General features: G+C 46.9%; 6 protein-coding genes across 6 annotated transcripts; 4 read left to right on the forward strand and 2 right to left on the reverse strand.

Annotated features, from left to right (window-relative positions):
* Positions 1 to 371: 371 nt before the first annotated feature.
* On the forward strand, positions 372 to 806 carry DEU56DRAFT_873905 (uncharacterized protein; the record flags this gene model as incomplete). Its single annotated transcript, XM_041355902.1, has 1 exon — positions 372 to 806. The coding sequence occupies one exon, from the start codon at positions 372 to 374 to the stop codon at positions 804 to 806; it is 435 nt and encodes a 144-aa protein (XP_041202504.1).
* Positions 807 to 4,855: 4,049 nt separating this feature from the next.
* Positions 4,856 to 5,107, forward strand: DEU56DRAFT_747229 (uncharacterized protein; the record flags this gene model as incomplete). The annotated part of the gene is made up of 1 exon (XM_041349261.1): positions 4,856 to 5,107. A coding segment is annotated over one exon (252 nt), but the record flags the coding sequence as incomplete, so codon positions are not given.
* Positions 5,108 to 5,970: 863 nt separating this feature from the next.
* Positions 5,971 to 7,475, reverse strand: DEU56DRAFT_760943 (uncharacterized protein; the record flags this gene model as incomplete). The annotated part of the gene is made up of 7 exons (XM_041350484.1): positions 5,971 to 5,987; positions 6,034 to 6,376; positions 6,497 to 6,593; positions 6,620 to 6,708; positions 6,760 to 6,951; positions 7,004 to 7,231; positions 7,284 to 7,475. 7 exons carry the CDS (start codon positions 7,473 to 7,475, stop codon positions 5,971 to 5,973), a joined length of 1,158 nt encoding a protein of 385 aa, XP_041202506.1.
* A 6,268-nt stretch (positions 7,476 to 13,743) lies between these two features.
* On the forward strand, positions 13,744 to 14,323 carry DEU56DRAFT_918528 (uncharacterized protein; the record flags this gene model as incomplete). Its single annotated transcript, XM_041358131.1, has 3 exons — positions 13,744 to 13,893; positions 13,951 to 14,012; positions 14,038 to 14,323. 3 exons carry the CDS (start codon positions 13,744 to 13,746, stop codon positions 14,321 to 14,323), a joined length of 498 nt encoding a protein of 165 aa, XP_041202507.1.
* A 2,153-nt stretch (positions 14,324 to 16,476) lies between these two features.
* DEU56DRAFT_836078 (uncharacterized protein) lies at positions 16,477 to 18,753 on the reverse strand. The gene is made up of 8 exons (XM_041354782.1): positions 18,468 to 18,753; positions 18,312 to 18,417; positions 18,210 to 18,267; positions 18,049 to 18,158; positions 17,861 to 18,000; positions 17,686 to 17,811; positions 17,497 to 17,638; positions 16,477 to 17,447 (listed from the first exon to the last, which is right to left on the reverse strand). Exons 1-8 carry the CDS (start codon positions 18,661 to 18,663, stop codon positions 16,865 to 16,867), a joined length of 1,461 nt encoding a protein of 486 aa, XP_041202508.1. The 5' UTR covers positions 18,664 to 18,753; the 3' UTR covers positions 16,477 to 16,864.
* Positions 18,754 to 18,841: 88 nt separating this feature from the next.
* On the forward strand, positions 18,842 to 21,209 carry DEU56DRAFT_928757 (uncharacterized protein; the record flags this gene model as incomplete). The annotated part of the gene is made up of 5 exons (XM_041358655.1): positions 18,842 to 19,354; positions 19,402 to 19,758; positions 19,808 to 20,218; positions 20,271 to 20,552; positions 20,611 to 21,209. Exons 1-5 carry the CDS (start codon positions 19,039 to 19,041, stop codon positions 21,207 to 21,209), a joined length of 1,965 nt encoding a protein of 654 aa, XP_041202509.1. The 5' UTR covers positions 18,842 to 19,038.
* Positions 21,210 to 21,919: the final 710 nt, after the last annotated feature.

Here is a 21,919-nt window from a genome sequence, read left to right on the forward strand (position 1 = left end):
TGCAGACCAAGATGCTGAGCTCGAGGGTGACGCTGTTGCTGGACCGACGGTGATAGCTCATGTAGACTTGGCGAAGAAATCTGGTGAGTGGAGTAGTACATTTACCTGGCGTGCTTTTTACTTACAACAAATTTTTAGCAAAACGGATCTACGCAGACCTACTTGCAGATCAAATTGGTGAACCGGAACTCACCACTCACATTCAGCGATTTTTACATGACCAGCTCCATTGTTCTGACTCCAACTCAGAAGCCTCCGAGTCTGGCGCTGGCTCGTCCAGTGCCCTTCCCGAACTACATGAAAAAATAACTCTGTATACATCTGCCATTGCCACCTTCTTCGCTCCCAGTGATGTCTCAGGCATCGGCGGTATGCGCTACGAGCGAATTCGTGCTGTGGATACCTGGAGGAACGGCCCTGGTCGATATGACTGTGTTTTCATTAGTACTGATCCCACTGTCGAGGGTATGCGTGGCTTCGATATCGCTCAAGTAAGGCTTTTCTTTTCATTTAAACACAATGGTGTACATTACCCTTGTGCATTTGTGCATTGGTTCAAACACGTGCACGACTCACCAGATGAGAACACAGGAATGTGGGTAGTAGAGCCTGAAACCCGCGAGGATGGGACACGATTTGCCTCCGTCATTCACCTTGACTGCATTTTTCGTGCGGCACACCTTATGCCTGTATTTGGGCATGAATTTGTACCTACTTATCTCTCTTACACACAGACCCTTGATGCTTTCCGCACTTACTATGTAAATAAATACATTGACCATCAGGCATTTGAGATTGCCTGGTGACTTGATACTGACTTATTCTTATTGGCTGGATAATGCTACCATTAGGACTACATATTATATACTTTGTCGGCTTAGGAAGTACTTCGCATAGCGCCTATTGACTTAGTTACATCGCAGCATGGTGTTGATTACTTATAAATAAACTTCTTACTTGAACACGCTTTTCTGCAGCCTCCGTGCTGAATTTTGGCCATTCATTACTTACTATTATTGTGTTTCCTTTGTGAACAATCCTCCAAGCAGAAATTAAGTTGAAATGATTTGCTTTGACAACTTAGTGAACTTAACGTCGAATTAAGTCTCTGTAAGTGAGGTAAGATGGCTAAGACTTTTTCCCTTTTTCCTGATGGCCAGTGAGGGTGCAAGTATCATTTCAACAAAGTAACTGCTAGTTATACGATTAACTAGGTTGCTCGCTATTACTATTTTATTGAGCTAAGCTCCACGTATACTTAACGATTACCTCTCTCTTTTACGGCTAGAGAGACACGAAACAGGAGAACACGACAAAGTTGAAACAGACTTTCATAGGTTGAAACACGACCTACTAGGGTGAAACATACCTATCATATTTCTATTCACGACAAATCCACAGTTGCATTTCTATATAGTTTCTTCAAACAAATAGAGGTAACTTGTTTACTCTTTGACCACCCACAAACATCACGTTATCAACCGAGAAGTAAAAAAAATCCGTTGACCGTGAACTTGAGGAGCTGGCAACTTCAAGTCTTATCAAAGTGTAGTTGTGATTGTCACTGCATTTTACACTGATTTTATATAAGACCCTCAAGTAACAAGACACCGCGTTACAGCTTGCACTTACTACTCACGCTATGGCAGCCCGCAACGCAATCAAGCTAGAGCTGCCCGTGGAGGTGAAAGCATTTAAATTCACGTTTGAGTGCAGAACACCAGGTCCCATAGTAAGTCCCTTGTGCAACTAAACTCATGTCAACTAATTTTCTTTGCAGACCATTGAAATATCTATCGGAAAGCCTCTCCAGCAGCTAAGCTCACAAGCTGGTATTGTAGAGGGTCCCGACACCAGCGACACTCACACCGAGACGCCGGGAGTGCTTGATGATTGGTTAAAGGCCCAGAAAACTGTAAGCGTTTGCATAGTAGTTATATTGATTTATCTTACTAAATACATTTCAAGCAATATCAATCATTTTTATCAGACGTTGTCAAGGGAGGTCCTCCGATAGTGGATGATAGTGTGACAGAACCTTAATCGGAGCCGACTGCTGAAGATATTGTGAGTTTTTCTCAGTTGTATTCGTTTGTGTCGCTGAATAGCACCTATTTAAGAAGTGTGCTGCTCAAGTGCTCGTTAGCAGTACTGAGCAACTGGTCAACATCGTTGACGAGAGTGTGACTGAACCCGAATCAGATTATGATGTGGATCCAGAGCAGGAGGTGCAGACTCCCGTAGCCTTCACCCGCTTCTACGAGGCCATGAATGTGGTACTCTTTCTTTTATTTATCCATACTATTAGTACTTACAAATTTCCAGCGCACCAGCAAAGCTCAACCATGACTCATTCCTATCTATGTAGTACCTGCTCATAAATCTGTGTAAAGTAGAATGCAAAGCTCACGTGACACATCAAAACGCATCCGATTCCCTAAGTCAAACACATACGCCTCCGAACCCTGTACCGAAGATTGACCAACATGCCACCCCTTGTACGCTGCTACTGCAAAGTTGCAAACTGCAACGGCGTTCTTGTTCCACCTCACGTATTTCGCTCACATGAGCGCTCTGATTTACGTCAACAAACTCTTGCTGATCAGGCCAACTTTACCCGGTGTGTTGGGCAACACATCATATCACAGGATGTTGGGCGAGTTCCTCAAGGATTTTCGGTTCCATTACACGAACCTCTCCCTCCCTTGTCTCCGGAGTTTCACGATCCTTTGGAGGATGCCGTCTTGGATTATGGGGTTCTTACTGATGCAGATCTAGGTATCCCAACACCAGGCAGTTATCGCAGCTGTCGAGCACTTTGACGCATATAACAATGCGACAGCTGCTGGCTCCCGGCGCCTGACGGCTCATGACGTGCACCAACTTCCTCTTGACCCCGCGCAACACACTTTTGAACAGCAACTTGAGAAGACCGTGGAGGAAATGCAAAGAGAACAAGCTAATCTTGATGACGAAGAGGAGATACAGGATTTCGATGGAGATGGATGCTTTGATGTACCCGATGAAGAAGATGACCGTGCGCCTATACAGGCAGAACCAGGGGAGGACGACCCTGATCCCTTCTTTCCTGACGAAGACTACTTTTCAGAAGACCACACGGATCTTTCGCACCTCCCTCACCATCTGCTAGTGATATATGCACTCGTCTCATGGCTTCACCTCCAGTTTCACCTTCCACGAGTTGCGTTGTCATGCATGGTATACGCTTCATACCATGACATACATAAATGGAGATGAATAGGAGAGTGTACAAGAATATACTTCTCACTATCATAAGCTAAGTTTCATATTGTTTAGTTGTATTTATAGGTTTCTATTTGTTTCTGCCTCTTTCCATTTTTTTAAGCTTATTCAGCCACTCAGATATGTTTGTAAGCATGTCATGTGACTGGTAAAAATCTGATTTGTAAGGATTCAGCTTGACTCATCATTTTTTGTCATTGATTCATCATGCTTTGTAATTCTTCCCCATGCTTTGTAATATTTTATTCATGTACTTTAGTAAGCAGCTGATTCAGCACACCAAAAGGCTTGGTTTGTAAGCATATTCTTACCAATCCAGTGATGAGTCATGCTTAGTAAGGAGGGTTTCCAAAATGTATTTAAGGACACCAATCTTACCAAATAAATAAGTTTTTCCCTTTCCATTCTTGTTCCCAACCATGAGGAACGTAAGAATCTGAAGTGTGGAGCTTTCCCGCTTTCTGTCTCCAACGTGTGATGGATAGAAGAAAGTGAAGGTCTACGAGTTACCTTTGAAAACCATCGTATTTTGTCAATCAAGTTGTATACTATCTTACAGGGATAACCTATACAACCATCTATTTGTTTTATTTGAGTATTACATATTCTAGTCAGCAATCTTGCTTTTACAGGAAGTGAGACACGTAACAGGAGAACATGACAAAGTTGAAACAGACTTTCATAGGTTGAAACACGACCTACTAGGGTGAAACATACCTAACAGATTTATATTCACAGCAGAACACCAGGGTTATTCTGTTCAGATACAGAAATCAAGCAAAGGAGAGGTAACTTGTTTACTCTTTGACCACCCACGAACAACACGTTATCAACCGAGAAGTAGAAAATCTGTTGACTGTGAACTTGAGGAGCTGGCAACTTTTGTCTTATGAAAGTGTAGTTGTGTTGTCACTGCATTTTTACACGCTTCTATATAAGACCCTCAAGTAACAAGACAACGTGTGGCCACCATCGAGAAGCTCGAAGCAGAGAAGACAGTCGAAGCTGCCCGTAATGCTGACAATAGAAAGGCTCTAGCTGATGCGAAGAAACGCAGGAAGGATGCTTACGAGGCAGAGAAGGCACACATTGCCGGTCTGAAACTGCAGGAAGCAGAGGCCAGGAACCAAGAGAAGCTTCATGCTGCTGCTGCTAAGCAGGCAGAGAAAGCTAGAATCGCTGCAGAGAAAAAGGCACGAGCAGCTGTGCTCAAGGTACATTTATCATTCTCTGCATTTTGAAGTCATAAAGTTGATTATATTCAAGGCAACCCGTAAGCGCAAAGCTACGACACAGACGGTTGATGATCTCACCGAAGGAGAAATTTGCCCTGCTCCTGCCCCTCCGCCAGCTCCTACTGCTCCAGCAAACGAAGGGTTTGACATTACTGACGACAGTACTAACACTAAGTTCTGCCTACATCCAGACGACCCTGAAAACTTCCTCAAGCTTAGCGCTGCACTTCGCATCATTGTCCGACATCAATTATCTGACCAAGATATCAACGACGTTGATAGGCTCCTCTGTGAATATACTTCCGCGCTCATTCGTGTGAGTAAAATTCACACATTTGGAGAGTTTCTGATTCGTTACGACTTGCCAGCTGTACGGATCAAGTTCCATCAAGCCTAATCATCACTACGCAACTCATGTCAGTGAATGCGCGCGTAATTTTGGCCCTTTGCACAACTTTTGGACCTTCCTCTTTGAACACCTCAACAAAGTACTCAAATCCTACAAAACGAATAACCATGGAAACGGCGAACTCGAGACGACATTTTTCCGCGAGTTCCAGCGTACTTGCCAAACTAACCGTATGGTATGTTGTGTAGCGCTGCACTAGTGTTCGCTTGCTTATGATTACTGCAGACTTACACTCTTGTCCAACGTCCAAAGGACTCACTCCCAAGCGCGGTTGCCGACATTATGATCAAAGCATCCAACGAAGAATGAGGCACGGTAGCCAGGTTAGTGGCGCTATCAAAAGACCTTGACGATGTCGTCACCGACAGTTAGTTTTAAATTATCCTCTTTTCACTGTCTGACATACATGTGCATTAGCGGATCAAGTGTATATGCTCAGCCCTCGCCACCACCTAAAAGACCTGTCTACCGATACCTACCGACTTCTTGCTGAGACTCTTTGTCTTCAATTCCCTCTCACGCCAGTTCACTGCCGCATGGATCGCCCGCTTCTATCTCATAGCCTTCCTCTCAACCGGCAAGCCATTTTTTTCGACTATGTTGTCCTTCGTGGGAAGCGCTATTACGCCTCTCGAACAACAGGATCTAATCGTTTGTTGTTCGTTCATGTCATCATTCCAAACAATGGTTCACCCCATCATGCTTATGGTGAGATCTTGGAGATTTTTCAGTTTGAGCAGAATTTGCGTGGGCAAGGCAATCGGATGTGGTTCGCACGAATGCGCTGGCTCAAAGCTTGGCGTGCAGAGCCATCTCCATGGGACAAGTTGTATGTTACAAGTTTGACTTACAGCCTGCGTTATTCACTGACCATTCAACAGTTCACTCGTGGATGTACGCCTTTGGGAGTTGGGCAAATATTTGGACCGCGACACTCAACTACTGCATCTCATTGACCCAGACTGGGTGATGGGCCAGCTTGCTATGATGACTGTGTCCGTTGGCGAGAGCAAGATAAAGGTGTGGGTGACAATTGATATTTCAAAGGTACGTGATACGCATCTACAGAAGTTGACTCGCTGCTAACAAAATACAGTAATAACGACAAAATTAAGACTAACTAACCGGTGGACGGGCCTGCGACAGGGAGATCCTCTTCGTCACTGCTCGACTCATCCTTCTTGTGCCACTCGTCGAGCTCCTTCAGAAACCTCGTGTCATCCTTGTGGATCTCACCTTCCTTCAACTGACCATAGAAACCGGACAGCCATTCTCCACCGTCTAGCAGTGCAATATCAGCCCTTTTCTTCAGCCACTTCTTGGAAACCATAGTGCGGAAGGGAACGATCTTTTTGCTCGAGACTGGCGGTGGTCCACTGTGCAGCTTACTCGGCGCAAGATCAAAAGTGGATTTGACAGCTTTCTTTTCTACAACTTTGTGGTGTTTGGGTGCCGGCGCCTCCTCATTCTATTCATCGGGCCCTTGATTTGCCTTCGATTTTTTGAACGACAACCAACGCAAGAACGCCACGTACTTTTTTTAAAAAAAAGGTCAGTAATATATTCAAATAATAATTTCAAAGCTCACATTGATGCTTCTCCATTGCGCACCCTCTACCATGAAAGCGCCCTTTCCCACATCAGCATCCCTTCGTCTTTCGAGGGTGTCTTCTGTAAGGTCAGATCTGAGCCATAGGACAGCACATCTGACGTGTAATATGTGTCGATCATTGCCAGGATACCAGGATGACCAGAGTCCTTCTCAAAAGCCTCTGCTGCTTTTCGGCGATTTTTTGCAGCCTGGGGGTAAGTCAAATATCATATCGAGTTTGATATTTCAGAAAGACTGACTGTTTGACGTCGTGAACACCTCCTTCCTTGGTTCTTATGTTCCATAGCCTTTCTAGCCTTGTCGTCATTGTGGTGTTCAAGAAACTGCTTGTGGATGTTGCGGAAATATGTCTTCGTGCATTCAAAAATCAATTGGCGGTCATAGTCAGCATCTTGTATCTCGAATTTCGAGTTTGGATCTTCGCACAATCGCTATGTTGACTAGTAAGTCCACAGCTTGTGTTCTTCAATTGTTCGCTCTCACCTTTTCGTTATCCCAGACAAGATCGACAACCTCTTGAATGAACACTGCATTCACCCCTTCTTCTATTTTACCCTTCCAATTTGGGTACCATATCTTTTTCATGTCGACTTCTTTGTACGCCTCACCAGATTCCAATGGCTTCACGGTATTCAACAGCTTGGCTCGTGCTGATTTACTCAAGGACCGAGAGATGTTGCACAGGTCAGCAAACATCGGATGAATGATGCTCTGTGAGAACGGTCAGTTTTTACATCTCCCAAGGAATGCACACATAACTGACTTTTAACTTGGGATGGTCGTTTGAAATGTTCCTTGCCGCCACTTTCTTGTTGCCGGTGGTCTTACCCGAATCAAAGTCTTCCCTCAACTGCGCTATCTCTGCCTTAAGACCTTGTATCTCCCCTTGAAATGATTGGACTTGAGCTGTAAGTGCATTATTTGAATTCATAACGTCCCCGCAAAACTGTTGCATGCTTTCAGACAGACGCACAAATTCACTGGGACTGGCAACTCCACCCTGCCGACTAGTTATGTCACAGCTCGGCTCGTCTCGGCTAGGGTTCGGCTTTTGCCGGCTACACCTGTAGTTTGGCTATCCTCGTGAGTTGAACCAAATTTTCCAGCTTGGTTCGACTTATTAGCTGTGTGAATCGGCTACGAGCCATGACTCCAACAGCATCGACTCGAGCTGGTCCAAGCTGGTTACAGTCGGCTTCAGTCACGTGGAAGTTGAACAATCTTCTTTCTGCGCGCCGTAGTGTGCACTGTGCACTGTACTGTAATCCCTCGCTGCAAAATTTCGTCCTGTCGTAAAGCATGAAGGCCCTGGATCGTATTGATGGTAGATTTAGGCTGGAAGATATTTTGGGGTCCGGTTCATATGGTATGTTCATATGATGTTGATTCATATTCAAATTTTCAGCATACTAATATTACTAGCTGTTGTGTACCGCGCACAGAACTTCCTCAATGATGATGTTGTTGCTATCAAACTCGAACCGGTCACCAATAACCCATCTTCTGTGGAGCACGAACACAACATTCTCAAGCAACTTGAAGGTGGAGTTGGGATCCCCCGCGCCCTTTGGTTTGGCAGGGAGCCAACATATTATGCCTTGGCTCTCGACCTCCTTGGGCCGTCACTGTATGATCTCTTCCTTGCATGCGACTATAAATTTAGCCTTCAAACTGTTGTGAACTTGGGGGACCAGCTGGTACTGTGGTTCATATTTATTGTGGGCTACAGCAGATACTAACCTATTTTCCAGCTGTCGCGTCTTGAGTTCATTCACTCACATGCCTTTGTTCATGGGGATATCAAACCACATAACGTTTTGGTGGACAATTCGATGCAAACTACCTATATCATCGATTTCGGTATCGCGAAGAAGTACTGGAATTTTGCAACCAAATCACACATCCCGTTTCGCCGAGGTCGACATCTCACAGGCACCCCTGCCTTTGCTTCAATCAACAATCACCTGGGATTGGAGCCGGGTCATCGTGACGATCTCGAATCACTTTCTTACATGTTGATATATTTTTTGCGCAGCTCCCTTCCATGGCTAAATAGTGACCATGAGAGGCTTCCCAGCTCCGTGATACTCGAGCGCAAAGTGGATACCACCATTGCTGATTTATGTGATGGAATTCCTGCTGTATTCGCCAATATTCTTGTCTACTCGCATTCTCTCTCATTCTCAGAGGATCCCGATTATGACCATCTTCGTTCTTTGCTTCACACTCTTCGCACTGCAGGGCCCGCACCAGCTACACACTCCCTGAATTTTGATTGTCACATCGCACCTTCCCCTCAATGTCCTCAAGTCACTGAATTGGTGCCCCTATGCCTGCCGAAGGCAATGCCTCTTCATAGATCAACTCGTGTGTAAGTAGTTTCCTTCTTATGCATCACACTCATAATTTATGAACTCATCGTTTGCAAGGTTACGTCTGCGCAATGGCACCCTAACGCCCGCAACTACTCCCACTTCGCGTCGAATGAAGCGAAGAGTTGTATAACCTACTACTATTCTTATTCTTCTTTTTTTCATAGCTACCATCTGCGCAGTGTGCATGTTTGTGATGTGTTATAGTATCTCCAGATGTATATATTGAGCATGGTCTGTGCGCACATGCTGTGTAATGAGTCTGATATATCTTTTAATATCACACGCTCAATTGCGCTGTGCGAACAACAATCCTGCTGAGCTGCAGGGAAATGTTGGGTCTTGCTGGCCTAGGCTAGTTCGACCCTAAAGGGTCTCTGCTCTAGGCTCAGTGCTCAAGGAGAGAGAAACAGACAGGAAACAAGACAAAAGGACAGGGGACTTTCAGACTGATACTGGTACTAGGTCAAAACTTCATTGGATTATGTCAGCAGTAAGAGTACCAACATAAAGTAAGTAAATCATCAATTGTGAGGCCAGAGAAAGAATGTTTGGTACAGCGCTCAAACTTTACCTTTGATCATTCCCTCTAGATTCAAGAATCGCAACCACGAGTCCACGACTGCATGTTCCATTCAATCAGCCGATCTCTCCCACTCCTGAGCAGGGCTCAACCAGATCAACCCTAATATTGTCTTAATGCTTCTACTCACGTTCTCCACATGGAGATCTCTACCTAATCCACCACGATTTCATGCCATCGTGCACATCGGTATTTTCCTGATCTCCCCAGAACGAAGATATATATAGCCAGTTGAGTCTCTTGTTGGATCTCCAGCCTCCAGCACTACTAACATGAATCGTTGTGGCCGTCCTCGAAAAAACGCCAATATCCCCCGGGTTGAGAACACACCTGCTCTCATACCTGTCGCTCCTGGCCCTTCCGTACCTGTCACTCCTGGCCCTTCCGTACCTGTTGCACCTGCTGCACCCGTACCTGTTGCTCCTGCCCTTGCCATACCTGCCCCTGCTGCAACTACCACTGCAGCAGCTGCAATTGCGACTACCCTTCACCACCCTAAGAGACAACGACAACTTCCTCAGAGATTCAGGAAGGACAACGCAGCTGCCCATCCAGACGATGGGGAGTATATCAATATCAATAACGTCAGCAGCAGTGAAGACGATATAAACCCACCTGAAGTCATCGCCGACGCCAATGCAAACCCAAGTCCACTACACACAGCGACTAGCACTCTCCCTACCGATCCCTTTGCCACGAGAAAACAAGGCCTTAAGACTACTTCTGATATCCAGTATTTTTATAGGAAGAACTCAGATACTGGCGAGCGCGTTTGCATACCGTGCGAGTGAGTAACATACCTAAGAATCTTCTCTGCGCTTTCTCACCCCCTTAACCAGGGATCTCAATAAGGTTGACGCCTCCTGTCCCCTTACCGTTTACGGTTCTTCCACGAGCAATAGTCTTCTTCGTTCGCACATATACAAATTTCATATCGACCTTTATCTCCAGGAGTCCGAGAAGCAGCAATGGCCAATCGGCATACATCCTGTAGGGAACCGCCTTAGTGAAGGCTGGACCTTCGCTGAGATGCTGGAACGACTCAAAGATCCCACTTGCACAATTGAGACGCTCGGTCCTCCCCCCAGTCGCGGTGATGGTAGTTTGCAGCCCGCTGTCGGGAAGTCAGCCTTTTCGGGGCATGACTTACCAAACTTTTCCATTGAGGAGATGCATAGACACATAGTTAAATTCATCATCGCTGATGATCAAGTGAGTACTGTCTACCGTTTGTATACTCTTGTTAACAATTATCTCTAGCCAATTAGCGTTGTTGAGTGTCCCAAGTTCCGCCGGCTGCTCCGCCTCTTGTGGCAAGACCTAAAGGAGTCCAATATCCCCCGTCGTACAAAGTTCCGGCAACTAATCATCGAAGCCTGGCATGAATACTTTACAGCCATCAAACTTGACCTTGCTGTAAGTGTATAGTTACCGATCACGTATAGTTTTTCATATCTTGCAGACCACCCAAGGACGAATTTCTTTCACATCTGATATCTGGTCCGATGCTAAGCTTCGTCCCTTCCTTGCATTAACCGCACATTGGATTGCGAGAGAAACCGGGAACGCAACACTTGTTTTGAAGGCTGCTCTAATCGCCTTTCATCATATCCCTGGTAGTCATACCGGGAAGGCACTCGGTTCAACAATATTGAAGCTGATTCGTCGCGCTGAAGTAGAACATAAGGTCAGTTTCTTGTATGTACTTCATCACATGCTCTGACTTCATCTAGATCGGACACTTTACCTTGGACAATGCGAGCAACAATAGGACCGCAATGGACGAACTCCAGTATTTGTTGTTCAAAGAAAAGATCACATTCGACGCAATCAATCACCGAATCCCATGCTTTCCTCATATAGTGAATATATGCGTCCAACACATCCTCGACGAATATGATACTGTAGACCTTTCGCATTTGGCTGACACGTTCGTAGCTGGCCCTTACACTTTCAAGAAGGTGGATTACGTCAAGACTCTGCAAAGTAAAGTGATCGACCGGGCTAGAACCATTATCCGTGCAATCCGCGCATCAGGCCAGCGCCGTGATAGTTTCCAAGCTGCCATTACTTCTGGCAATGCAGAAGGATGGTTCGTAGACGACACGAACGAGCGTATCGCCCTTCCAATCGTTGAATTGTTATGTGACGAGCCTACTCGTTGGGATTCAACATACGTCATGTTCAATCGTTTGAGAATCCTACGACAGGTAATATTTCATTTCATTAAATTTATTACATAGCTTAACAGATGCCTAGGCTATCGACCATTGGATTGATCTTCCTGCTCAACGCAGCATAGTCCATCATAAATTGAGTCCCATGGATTGGCAAGTCTTGCAGGATCTCGAGATTATTCTCGAGGTATGTTTTAATATATCTGAAATCTATATCGTATTAACTGTTCTACATTAGGCACCGCACCATGCTCAACAATGCATGTCCGGCGAGACAAGTCCTGTACTGGGCAGCGCAATTCCGGCCTTTGAAGGGTTGACTGAAAGATGGAAGCTCGTGGCGGACCTTGTCCCGCACTGTGCGCCCTTGATTGCCATAGGTTTAACTTGGGCGGCTAAGTATGATGACCGAATGCTCCTCACAGGAGCATATGCTGTCGCAATGTGTCAGTCCCATGTGTTTTTGCAGGGGCGAATTCTCATTATTGTGCACAGTTGTGGATCCAACAAGGCGTATGTCGTGGATGAATGAACATTGGTCAGCCCCACGAATTACAAAGGCTGAGGACTATATTCTCCAACTGGTACGTCTGCGCTACGGTAACAACAGCAAACTGTGGGCTGATACGTCCCACAGATGCAGAATCAGAGGGGGACAAATGTTTCTGCACCGTCTAATCAGTTGATTCGTTGGCCACGCCCTGCAACGTTAGGCTCGACGATATATGGACTTCCTGAGATAGACACACAGCCCCGTCGCCAGGGTGGCCCCCAATCAGTTGAAGACGAATTCAATGCTTATAGTACGGGGGTTCTTAGCCCCATGGGCACAGATATGCTATCATTTTGGACGGTAAGATCCCTGTATCTCTGTCACAGGTTTTATTGATGACGAGGCATCGATGGTGGGCTAGGTTTCGAGACCCATGTTTCCAACGCTCTACAAAATCGCAATGGACTTTCTGCCCATCCAAGCCTCTTCCGTTCCGTGCGAGCGCGTATTCTCCTCCGGCAGTGACACGTTTACCAAGAAGCGCAATCGTCTCAGCCCATACTTGATGGAAGTCCTTCAGGTTGTCAAATTCTCGCTGAAAAAGGTCCGACTTCACTTTACAAAGGGTTGGGCAGCATCCCAGAAGGACATGGAGTATCACTTGATGTGTGTCATGGGCTCTGCGGGTCGTGAAGATCTCTTGACATCTGGCTCTGGTGATCTACTGATATCTGCCGCCAGTGGGACTACTTCTGACAGTCGCGACTATGAGGCCCTGCTCAGATTCATCGCGGAGGATGAATGTGATGATGTTCCAGATGATGTTCCAGACATATCTCTTTTCATCTCTTAATTCTTGCCTGTTTGCTGCTACTTTTACTATTCCCGTCATCTTACTCATGCCGCTGCTGCTTTTGTCGTTAAACCGACCTTTGACTATCGATTTGTTCATCCTCTCAGCCTTCTCACCCTGACTGACTGCACAGCGACTTCATCACTTCTTTGCAGCTTGACGGATGTATTTGTCATGAAGCTCGTGTCCTTCGCGTGCTCACTCTAAACGGCTGATGTCCCGTGATGATGATCGAGCGTGTACCATTATTCGTGTCTCCATTAACTTACTTCCATTCTGTTCATTAGGTGTTCCTGCTCCTCTCCATATAGGCATCAGCTTGAGAGAATGGAGGCCTGTCAGAAGATATCAGATACCGCACACCTGGCACCCACGAACATGCCCTTGTGTATATTTGGATGACAGAGAAAGCTTTTCAGCTAAACTCTGGCCCAACGGTGAGCTAGCTGAAATTGACAACAACAATGACGCTGCAGTGAACCCAGCTGTGGGTGCCCTGGTTCACCAGGGTCGCAATCCTCACAGCGGTGAACCCCTGACTCTACACGAATCTGTCCTGGAACTGCTCCAAGCCGGTTTTCATCTACTTAAGCTTGGCCGGCTTTTTTTATAAACTCGAGTACGTCGTGACCCTCGTCCTTGATGAGTACATCGAGAATTTCTATATTAGACCTCAAGACCATTCTCCAGCAGCTCACGCGCACAATCTAGCTTTGCATTCGAACTATCTGAAAGTGATTCCACCATGGCTTCGTTTGCTGCACCACAGGCTCCTCCCAAGTGGAATCACACCCCGGAAGAAATGCTGAGTATCACCAAGCGGGCACTTGCGCAGAATAAGGCGGTCAGTGACAAAGTCGCGGCTCTCCCTGAGGCTGAATGCAACTTCGAGACAGTAAGTGGCCTGTCTTGCATGCATCATCAGACTGATCATCTCTAATCCAATTCGCAGGTTTTTGTGAGTGATGTTGCGATCAATTGTCATCGCATTCTCAGACAAGCTTCCGACGTTAGGTGCTGCTTGCTGACGCAGAGGCAGAAGCCCTTATCATCTGCGAGCCCCTCGGATTCTACCAGAACGTCTCCACTCCAAAGAACTTCGAGATGCTTTGAACCAAGCAAAAGTCCTCCAGCGCAAGTTCAATGTTGAGGAGTCCATGCGTCTTGACGTGTTCAAAGCCAAGGCTGCTGCAGAGAAGAATCTGCGTGAATCAGGTGCATGGGAGAAGCTGAGTGACAAGTGGCGGGGGCTCATGGAGAAGATGGTGTTGGATGGTAAGAGAGCTGGTGGGAGACATTGGTTCGCGATCCCGGCTTTGATCTGAGCTCGAGCATTGCTGATCGAAGTTTTTGCCCACCGTTCGCAGGTTGTGAGTGTATCGATCGTCCTTCAAGCTTGAGCAATGTCGCTGATCGACATTTTAATGGTATGTTGCATCCGCATAAACAATCATTCAATTGTATACACGCTAATCTTGACATCCTACTCTACAGGGCCCTCACTCTAATTCCGCCCTTTCTGATCAACTGATCAAACGCCTCCACCCACTTCTACTCCCACCTTCCACGACCAAACATCTTCAACATCCAACGCCGCCACCTCGATCTCCGCGGTACCCGGACTCTTTCCCCTCCCACTGCCCTTTCAGCTCTTTGTCCCAATGTGCGGTGTTTCTTAGCCACGTTTTCCTCGTGTAGTTCTCGTGGGCGAGAAGCGCCGCACATTTGCTGCTTTCATTTAGTCTTGGAACAAACACTAACAAGTGAATCACTTACTTTATCTTGGGGAGACATCAGCGCTAATTTGATTGTAGATCAGACTGATCAGTGTGTTGGGAGTTGACGCGTTGACGAGGTGGCTTCCTTTTCGGTTTCACGCACTTAATCTTTGATTAGTCTAAATTTATTTATAATTTATTTTTAACTTCAATTTAAAAATATATTTGAATTTTGAACTGGTTTTAACCCCTTAAATCAGCTTAACTACAGTTTATCGAGTCGAGTCGGACCGTGAATTATATAAACCGAAGTCACATGTTAGCTCGGTTATTTACAGGTCCGGCTATGGCTAAAACCGGCATTAAGCCAAACTTGCGGCAACACTACTGCCGACCCGAGTACTGCATGTCTCCAGTTTGGTCCTGGAAAAGCAACCCACTGCGTTGGTACGGGTATGTTCCCGCATGTGTTTGATGAGGTCGCGGAAACTGATTATAGTCAGGGTCATGGCCTCCACCTGGTACCAAGGAATGCGAGCGAGAGCGTGGCTCGCTGCCTGACGAAAAAGGAGTGTGCGAGTTTCCGTGACCAAGGTATGGTGTTCCGGCTGGCTGGGCATTCATATAATTATTGACACCGTGCATAGAAAGGGAAGGTGTGCACTGCTCGTTGTGCCTGGGGATGAATGGGGTTTCTGGTAGGTTGTTATTGCCCAACAGTCTTCCCATATTACACCATCTTCCTCTGGCTGATAACATGTGAGTTTTCTATGTTCGCATTGAATTAATTCTGACAAAGTTTACCATTGCAGGATTGGGCAGCCATGGTCCACTGAAGTACTTGTCGTGCTGCGGCAAGTCGTCGTTGGGCAAGTGGAGTGGGGATGGCATAGGATGAGGCTGGCTAAATTGGTGTGGACCATTCATTTGAGACTGACGGTCTTGACTAACACGGTGTTGGTTAGGATACACGGGGGCACCGCTAGGGCATCTCTGCGAGGCTTGAGACCCATACATCGTGGATGCGGGGTCAAGAGAACGAAGGGAAGAGCAAGCGAGAAGCTACGAGCAAGCGCATGGCGAATCCTAGGAAGCATATGGGCCTGATGTATATTCTTTGCAGAGTCTAATTAGATCTATTTTGTATATGTATGCAGACATAATTCAGACGTGCAAATCATGTATTCCGATATGATCCCGTTGTCAGATTAGATACACAGATAACTAAACTACCTCTGCAAAACTCACGTATCCACCGTCGGATTAGACGCATCACTATGTACCTCTCGCTAGTCTAGCGCTTCGGGATTTGCGTTGTATGCTATATCTGTTTATACTCCGCATATATGGTCTATCCTTACCCTAATCCGGCCTGGCTACTTTTTCGTTTCCGCAGTGACTGGAGTGCAGTGTCACTAGAAAAAAATGTCCTAGCATCCAGAATCCAGGTTTCACCCAAACTACTGTGACAAACCTAGCCAGAAATATCTGAGCAACAGTTAATATTATGGCTCAGTGACTCGTGATATTTTCATGTTTACATATGGTCAATGACTTGATCTGGATTCTGAATTTTTGGGGGGTCAGGACCGCTGAGCAGTGAAACTTGCCCGTCACGTCATATGAACTCGCCCATACAGTCTTTCATCGCATGTCAAAAATACAAGGCTCGAGCTGCAGTGATGATGGCAGGTTTAAGAAACAAGCAATCGAGTGCACAACAAAATCGTTTTCTCGGGTATTTCTATGTAAAGGAACATGATATTGATTGCCCTAACTGAAGCAAACAAGCGACTACTTACAACGATGTTGAATATGGGTTGACATTGAATTCACCGTTTCGATAGTGTCAACCCGCTCAGAGAAAGGGTATACTGTATCCAACCTATCCAAGTATCAAGTACTTATAGCTATAACATACTCTTGTAATTTATCGCACACATGGGGTTTATAAGAACACAAATCGAGTAATAGTAATGTGGATGAAAAAGAAATCGAACAAACGAGTGACGGAGGCTGATGATAGCCATAGGGTGAAGGCTGGTAATAGCTAGAGGGGTGAAGAGGCTCACAACAGCCAGGGGGAAAGACTGATACCAGCCCAGTGATAAAAATGTCCATACACGCCTCCTTACCACCGCAAACAAACTACTGCCGCGCCGCATAACCAGGCAGAGGCGGCGAACTTGATCCCGCAAAACTATGCCCCGGCGCACTGAACGCATATCCAGCACCAGGCGGAGGACCAGGCGGCGGCGCATATGCAGCAATACCACCACCAGACGGCGGTGGCAGTCCAGCAGGAGGCGGGGGTGGATACGACGGAACAATTGACTCGGAATTCATCTCACCATCACCCCCGTACGGATTCCGTAACGGCTCAGGAGCGATCGCGCTCAACCTGTAACTCTGGCCCTGCGCCGCGTTAGCCTGTAGCTCCCATCCAACGGTATCCGTGCTTTCTTGGCGAAGGGGTTTGGTTCCCAGCGTGGGCGTCATATCACCGGGGAATGGGTTCTCAGGTTTCTTGGGTTGAGGCGCGTGTATGCGTGGGTCTGGGGCATATCCTACGGCGCGGCCTTCGCTGTCCCATTGCTGATAGGGAGGATCGTATGGTGTGTTTGAGAATGAATTGAGTGGGAGAGTGGTATCTGAGGTGTTGAACACGGTAGAAGTGTTCGCGCCGCCGTTTTGATACAATGATTCGCTCTCGGCGTCCAATTTCGCTTGGCTGAGTATATCATCAGAATTTGATGAGTGAGGGTAGGGATGATACTGACCGGGCTTTGCGGCGCTCGTATACGATCTGTGGTTTGACACGGTTTATTTGTCTGGTGATGTACCACATGGCAGCGATGGTGACCAGTACGGTGACAACACCGACGACATCACTGATGATCTTGTTCTTCGAAGTGGCGGTGGCTGAAGGCAAAGTGAGGATCGGGTCGTAGATTCGGGTAAGAACTTACAGGTGGCACTACTTTCCAACAAAGTTCCGATGTACACAGTTATGAACTGCTTTGGCATAGAGAGGGCCGCAGCCAACATGAAAACAAAGATATTCATGCCACATACTGCGAATATTGCAGTGGTAACTAGAAAAAGGTAAGGCAAAGATTGGATGAGAGAATGGAAGAAACACACAGTGAGGCGGGATAGCGCTGTAACGCGCGATCAATGCAATCTTGAAACCACCCTCACGGACGACTCTTCCCAAAGAGGAGTAAATGACATTGCCTTTCTCTATCTTCTGACCCCGAGCTGAACAGAGGTATCTGAAAGCGCTAGGGAAGAGGGTAAGGAATGACCAGAACGCCACAATAATTACGTACTAGAAGTTTCCAACTTCACCGATGAAAGTGCCAGCTGCTACTATGCCAAAACCAACCCACACGCCCCATACGAGACCACATACGATAGCCAGTATCTCGTGTCCGAAGAGCTAATGAAAAGCATGTTAGGGTGATATGAAATGAAGGGTTTATGTGCATACTGGAGGGAATGATATGACAAAGAATACGGCTATGGGGATTATCCATCCAAACTTGAAGCTGAGAGAGTGAGTAAGTGCGGGGCGAGGTTGAAAGTAACGTACTTGTGCATCCAATTGGCAGCGGGTTGAATGGCATGTACAATTTGGTCATGATAGAATATGAAGAGGGCACCGCCAACGGCGGCGAGAGTAAGAGCAATATAAATAACTGCCCGCCATGAATTCAACGATTGAAAGGATAGGGAGATGAAGACGCACTGATCCGTTTCTTTGACCACATCTTCTTTCTATCGAACATGGACTTCCAATTGAAGAACCCCTTCTGATTGAGGGCCTGGATCTCGCTGGGAGTTGGGCTAGGAGTACGGGATATTCGGCGAGCGCTTTGATGAACATCGTTGGAATACGGTGAAGAATAAGGAGAACTTGGAACATATTTTGGATAGTTGTCCATGACTGTCGTGAAGTAGGAAAAGTGAGCGTGAAAATGGTATGGCGGGTTTGTCCTTTTGTTGTTGTAGGAGTTGTGTCACCGTGACGGTCAAAAGTCAAGGTGAGAAACACAGCCGCAAATTCTATATACTGCAGTTGATAGCAGTGCTCGTTGACGACCAATCTACCACACCTGTGCTAGGACGGCCCGCGTCAACATGTCGTTTTGATCACAAGTACTGAGGTTGTGAAAGTCCTACTAGCTGTGAGCATTACCTCTGGTCAACGTGTCTGCTATACCTCCCATCATTGAGCTGGCCACAGGTAATACTCGGAGATTGTTCGTACTACCTGAGGGCCTACCTGAGCACTTCACTGGAGGAGTAGTGTCATACTCATGCTATCACTCAATCACAAAGCAGCCAGTTTTAGCATCTTCGACCAAGTCTCCAGAAATCTAGCCAGCATAGGCTGCATACCCTTGTCAGACTATCTATACGGTCCCCCTTCCATACCTGCAGCAGCAGCATCGCAGCAACCGCCCCTAGATGTTTCCATTCAACAACTTCAGCCCTCAGTGCCAGCCATAACCAAGACATCAGTAGACACAGTCTCAGCAAACGCCATCAGCCGTTTACATCAGACATCTCAACGCACATTCGGATCCATTGAACCACTCAAATTTGAATTCATCGAGGAAGCCGGCCAACGCAGTGCGTATTCACTCTCACGTCAGCTCAACATTCTCATACATGCACAGGCAAGAAATGCATATTGACAATATCCCGTCCCAACGGAAGCACTCGTTCTTATGCAACCGACCCCATCTATTCTCGCAAATCAGAAGCAAAATCTGCTGCTGCCACTCTTGCGATCGAAATGGGCGCATTGGATTTCATCACCCACGGAGATCCTGAAGAGCTCAAAGTCAAACGCGGACTCGTCCTCGCATCCATCAATAGCTCAGCAAATCAGGAGAGTACACGAGAATCTGAAAATGCCCAGGAACCAAACTTTAATAATGCGGTGGAGCAAATCGAAACCTGCTGCGTAGAATGGCGAGGCGGTTCCATCGCACCGCATTGGGTGGCATTGTTGGAGCCCAAATTCGGTCACAGTAAGCATCAAAATGATGATGATATCCCCTTTAACTTACCGCACCACAGCCCAAGGATGTGCCCTCAGAATCAAGCTTTCCCCACACGTGGTCAAGGTCTACGCATCTGATACCATCTACGACACCTATAACGAAGCAAAGGCTGCGTGTGCCGACGCCGCTCTTCGTGAGGGCGTGCTCGACTTTATCAAATACGGCAACGGCCAACTACGCCCTGCATCCCCCCAACTTTACCCACACTCCAGTTCCTCCGACATCAATGGCGTCTCAGCCAACAAACAACCTCCTCTGACTCTGCAAGGATTCTACGAGTCCCTCCCCCGCCCATTCCCCGAATCATTCGAAAGCAAAGATGCCAACGAAATCGGTGCGCCTGGATATATGAATTCCCTCGTACAGAACGCAAGAGGCGGCAAGTTGACTACCACTTTCATTTTCACTTCAGATGGCACCCCCGGACGTACGTATTCCTCTTTATCATTATACTCACTCGCGATACTGATTTGCTGTAGTTCACGGCTGTTTCCTCCGCTTGGACAGACCCACAGAATACCGAGCATACCTCGTTGATCCAAGATTCCCAAAACGTGCAGACGCAAAAGCGGCTGTATGCCTCCAAGCTTTGTCCCAAGGCGCTGGAGATCACATGCGCGCGATTGGAAAGGCTGTGGAAGCGAGAGTCACGCCTTTGATGAAGTCGTGGGTGAACGATCAAGTATATCCAGTGCTTTTATCCGAGTATAATAAGATCAGGAGTCGACATCCTGGTTTTACATATGAGAAAGAGAAAGACGGTTGGTCCTTCACATCTTCACCATTTTGACTCGCATGCTCACTGCACATTGTTTCTAGCTTTCGGATGCACGATGACGCTCCACCTCGCTGCCGATCCCACCCCCGACCAAACACGAAGTTGGACAGTAGCGAATGACTACCGTAACAAAGCAGATGCAAAAGTAGCCGTCATATGCACTGCGATCGAACAGGGCGCCATCGAGTTCATCCGGTTTCGAGGTCAGCCTGCTCCTCTTGGATATACCATCCCGTATTCTCTGCAGACTTTCGACCCGGAATCGTCTCAGAAATCTAATGGGAAGCGAAAGATGGTGGAGGACGCGCAGCCTCAGGGTGAACCTGAGAAACCTACAAAACGACAGAAGAAAACAAAACTTGATGGTGCCAACACCTCAGACGCCCGTCCAAAAAAACACGGTAACAGGAAAGAGAAAGAGAAAGAGAAAGGGAGTAGTACCGTCCCTCCGCATCAACATTTCATGCCTCACTCGTTTTATTCCGGGCAAGGTGGTTATGGGTATCCGCTTTCGGTACAGCCTTTTGCTGGTGCTTCGAGCTCGCATATTGGTTTTGGAGGTGGTGGCTTTGAGGTTGGGGTTGGGGGTGCGGAGGCGCCAAGTAATTCATCTGAGCCGGAACCCGGCGAGGTTGTTTGATGTCGTTGGATTGAGCGGTGTTTTGGATACTAGTGCGCGTTTTGATGATGTCTTTGGGCAATTTATACTGACTGTTCTGCTTGAACAGTGTACGATTCAGCGGCATATCAGCCAGTACTTCGGGATTGTTCTGGGACTATATCGCAGGGTCTTTTTCACGCGTCCTTGAATCTTGCTTCGTTCCCGTCCCGACGACGAATGTGCCTAACCAACGTTTTAGGCCCCCCCCCCCACCCGGTCGTATCATTCTGCGCGAGGTGGTTATTTGCTTTTGGGGCATCGTTATGCTGTAGCTTCAGGCTCGCGTGAGATTACTTACATGCTGGCTTACGAGGTGGCTGGTTTGGGGGTGCAGAGGCATTATGTGATTCATCCGAGCTGGAATCTGCAGATAGGGGCTGCTTTTGATTTTGTTGGGATCGAGTGGTGTTTATGGTTCGTAGTGCTACTGCTGCTGGATTCCTCTTCGCGAATAGCGAGGTGTAGAGTTACGTAATATTTATTTACGTTTCACTGACACGGATGGATTCATCAAGCAAAGTGGTCAGATTTCAAACGACTCAATTGACGATTCTCACGTGCGCAATTCGTTGTCGAAGGAAGACCTCACGTGGACTGGTTTGTCCTCGAGTTCTCTGAGTCTTTGCTCAACCGTGACTGAATCATCATAAAGGAGATGATCAGAATTTACAACCGCGCCACCAAACCGC

This window comes from Suillus clintonianus, assembly GCF_016758775.1.
Source record: "Suillus clintonianus strain FC179 chromosome Unknown DEU56scaffold_136, whole genome shotgun sequence".
NCBI lineage: Eukaryota > Fungi > Basidiomycota > Agaricomycetes > Boletales > Suillaceae > Suillus > Suillus clintonianus.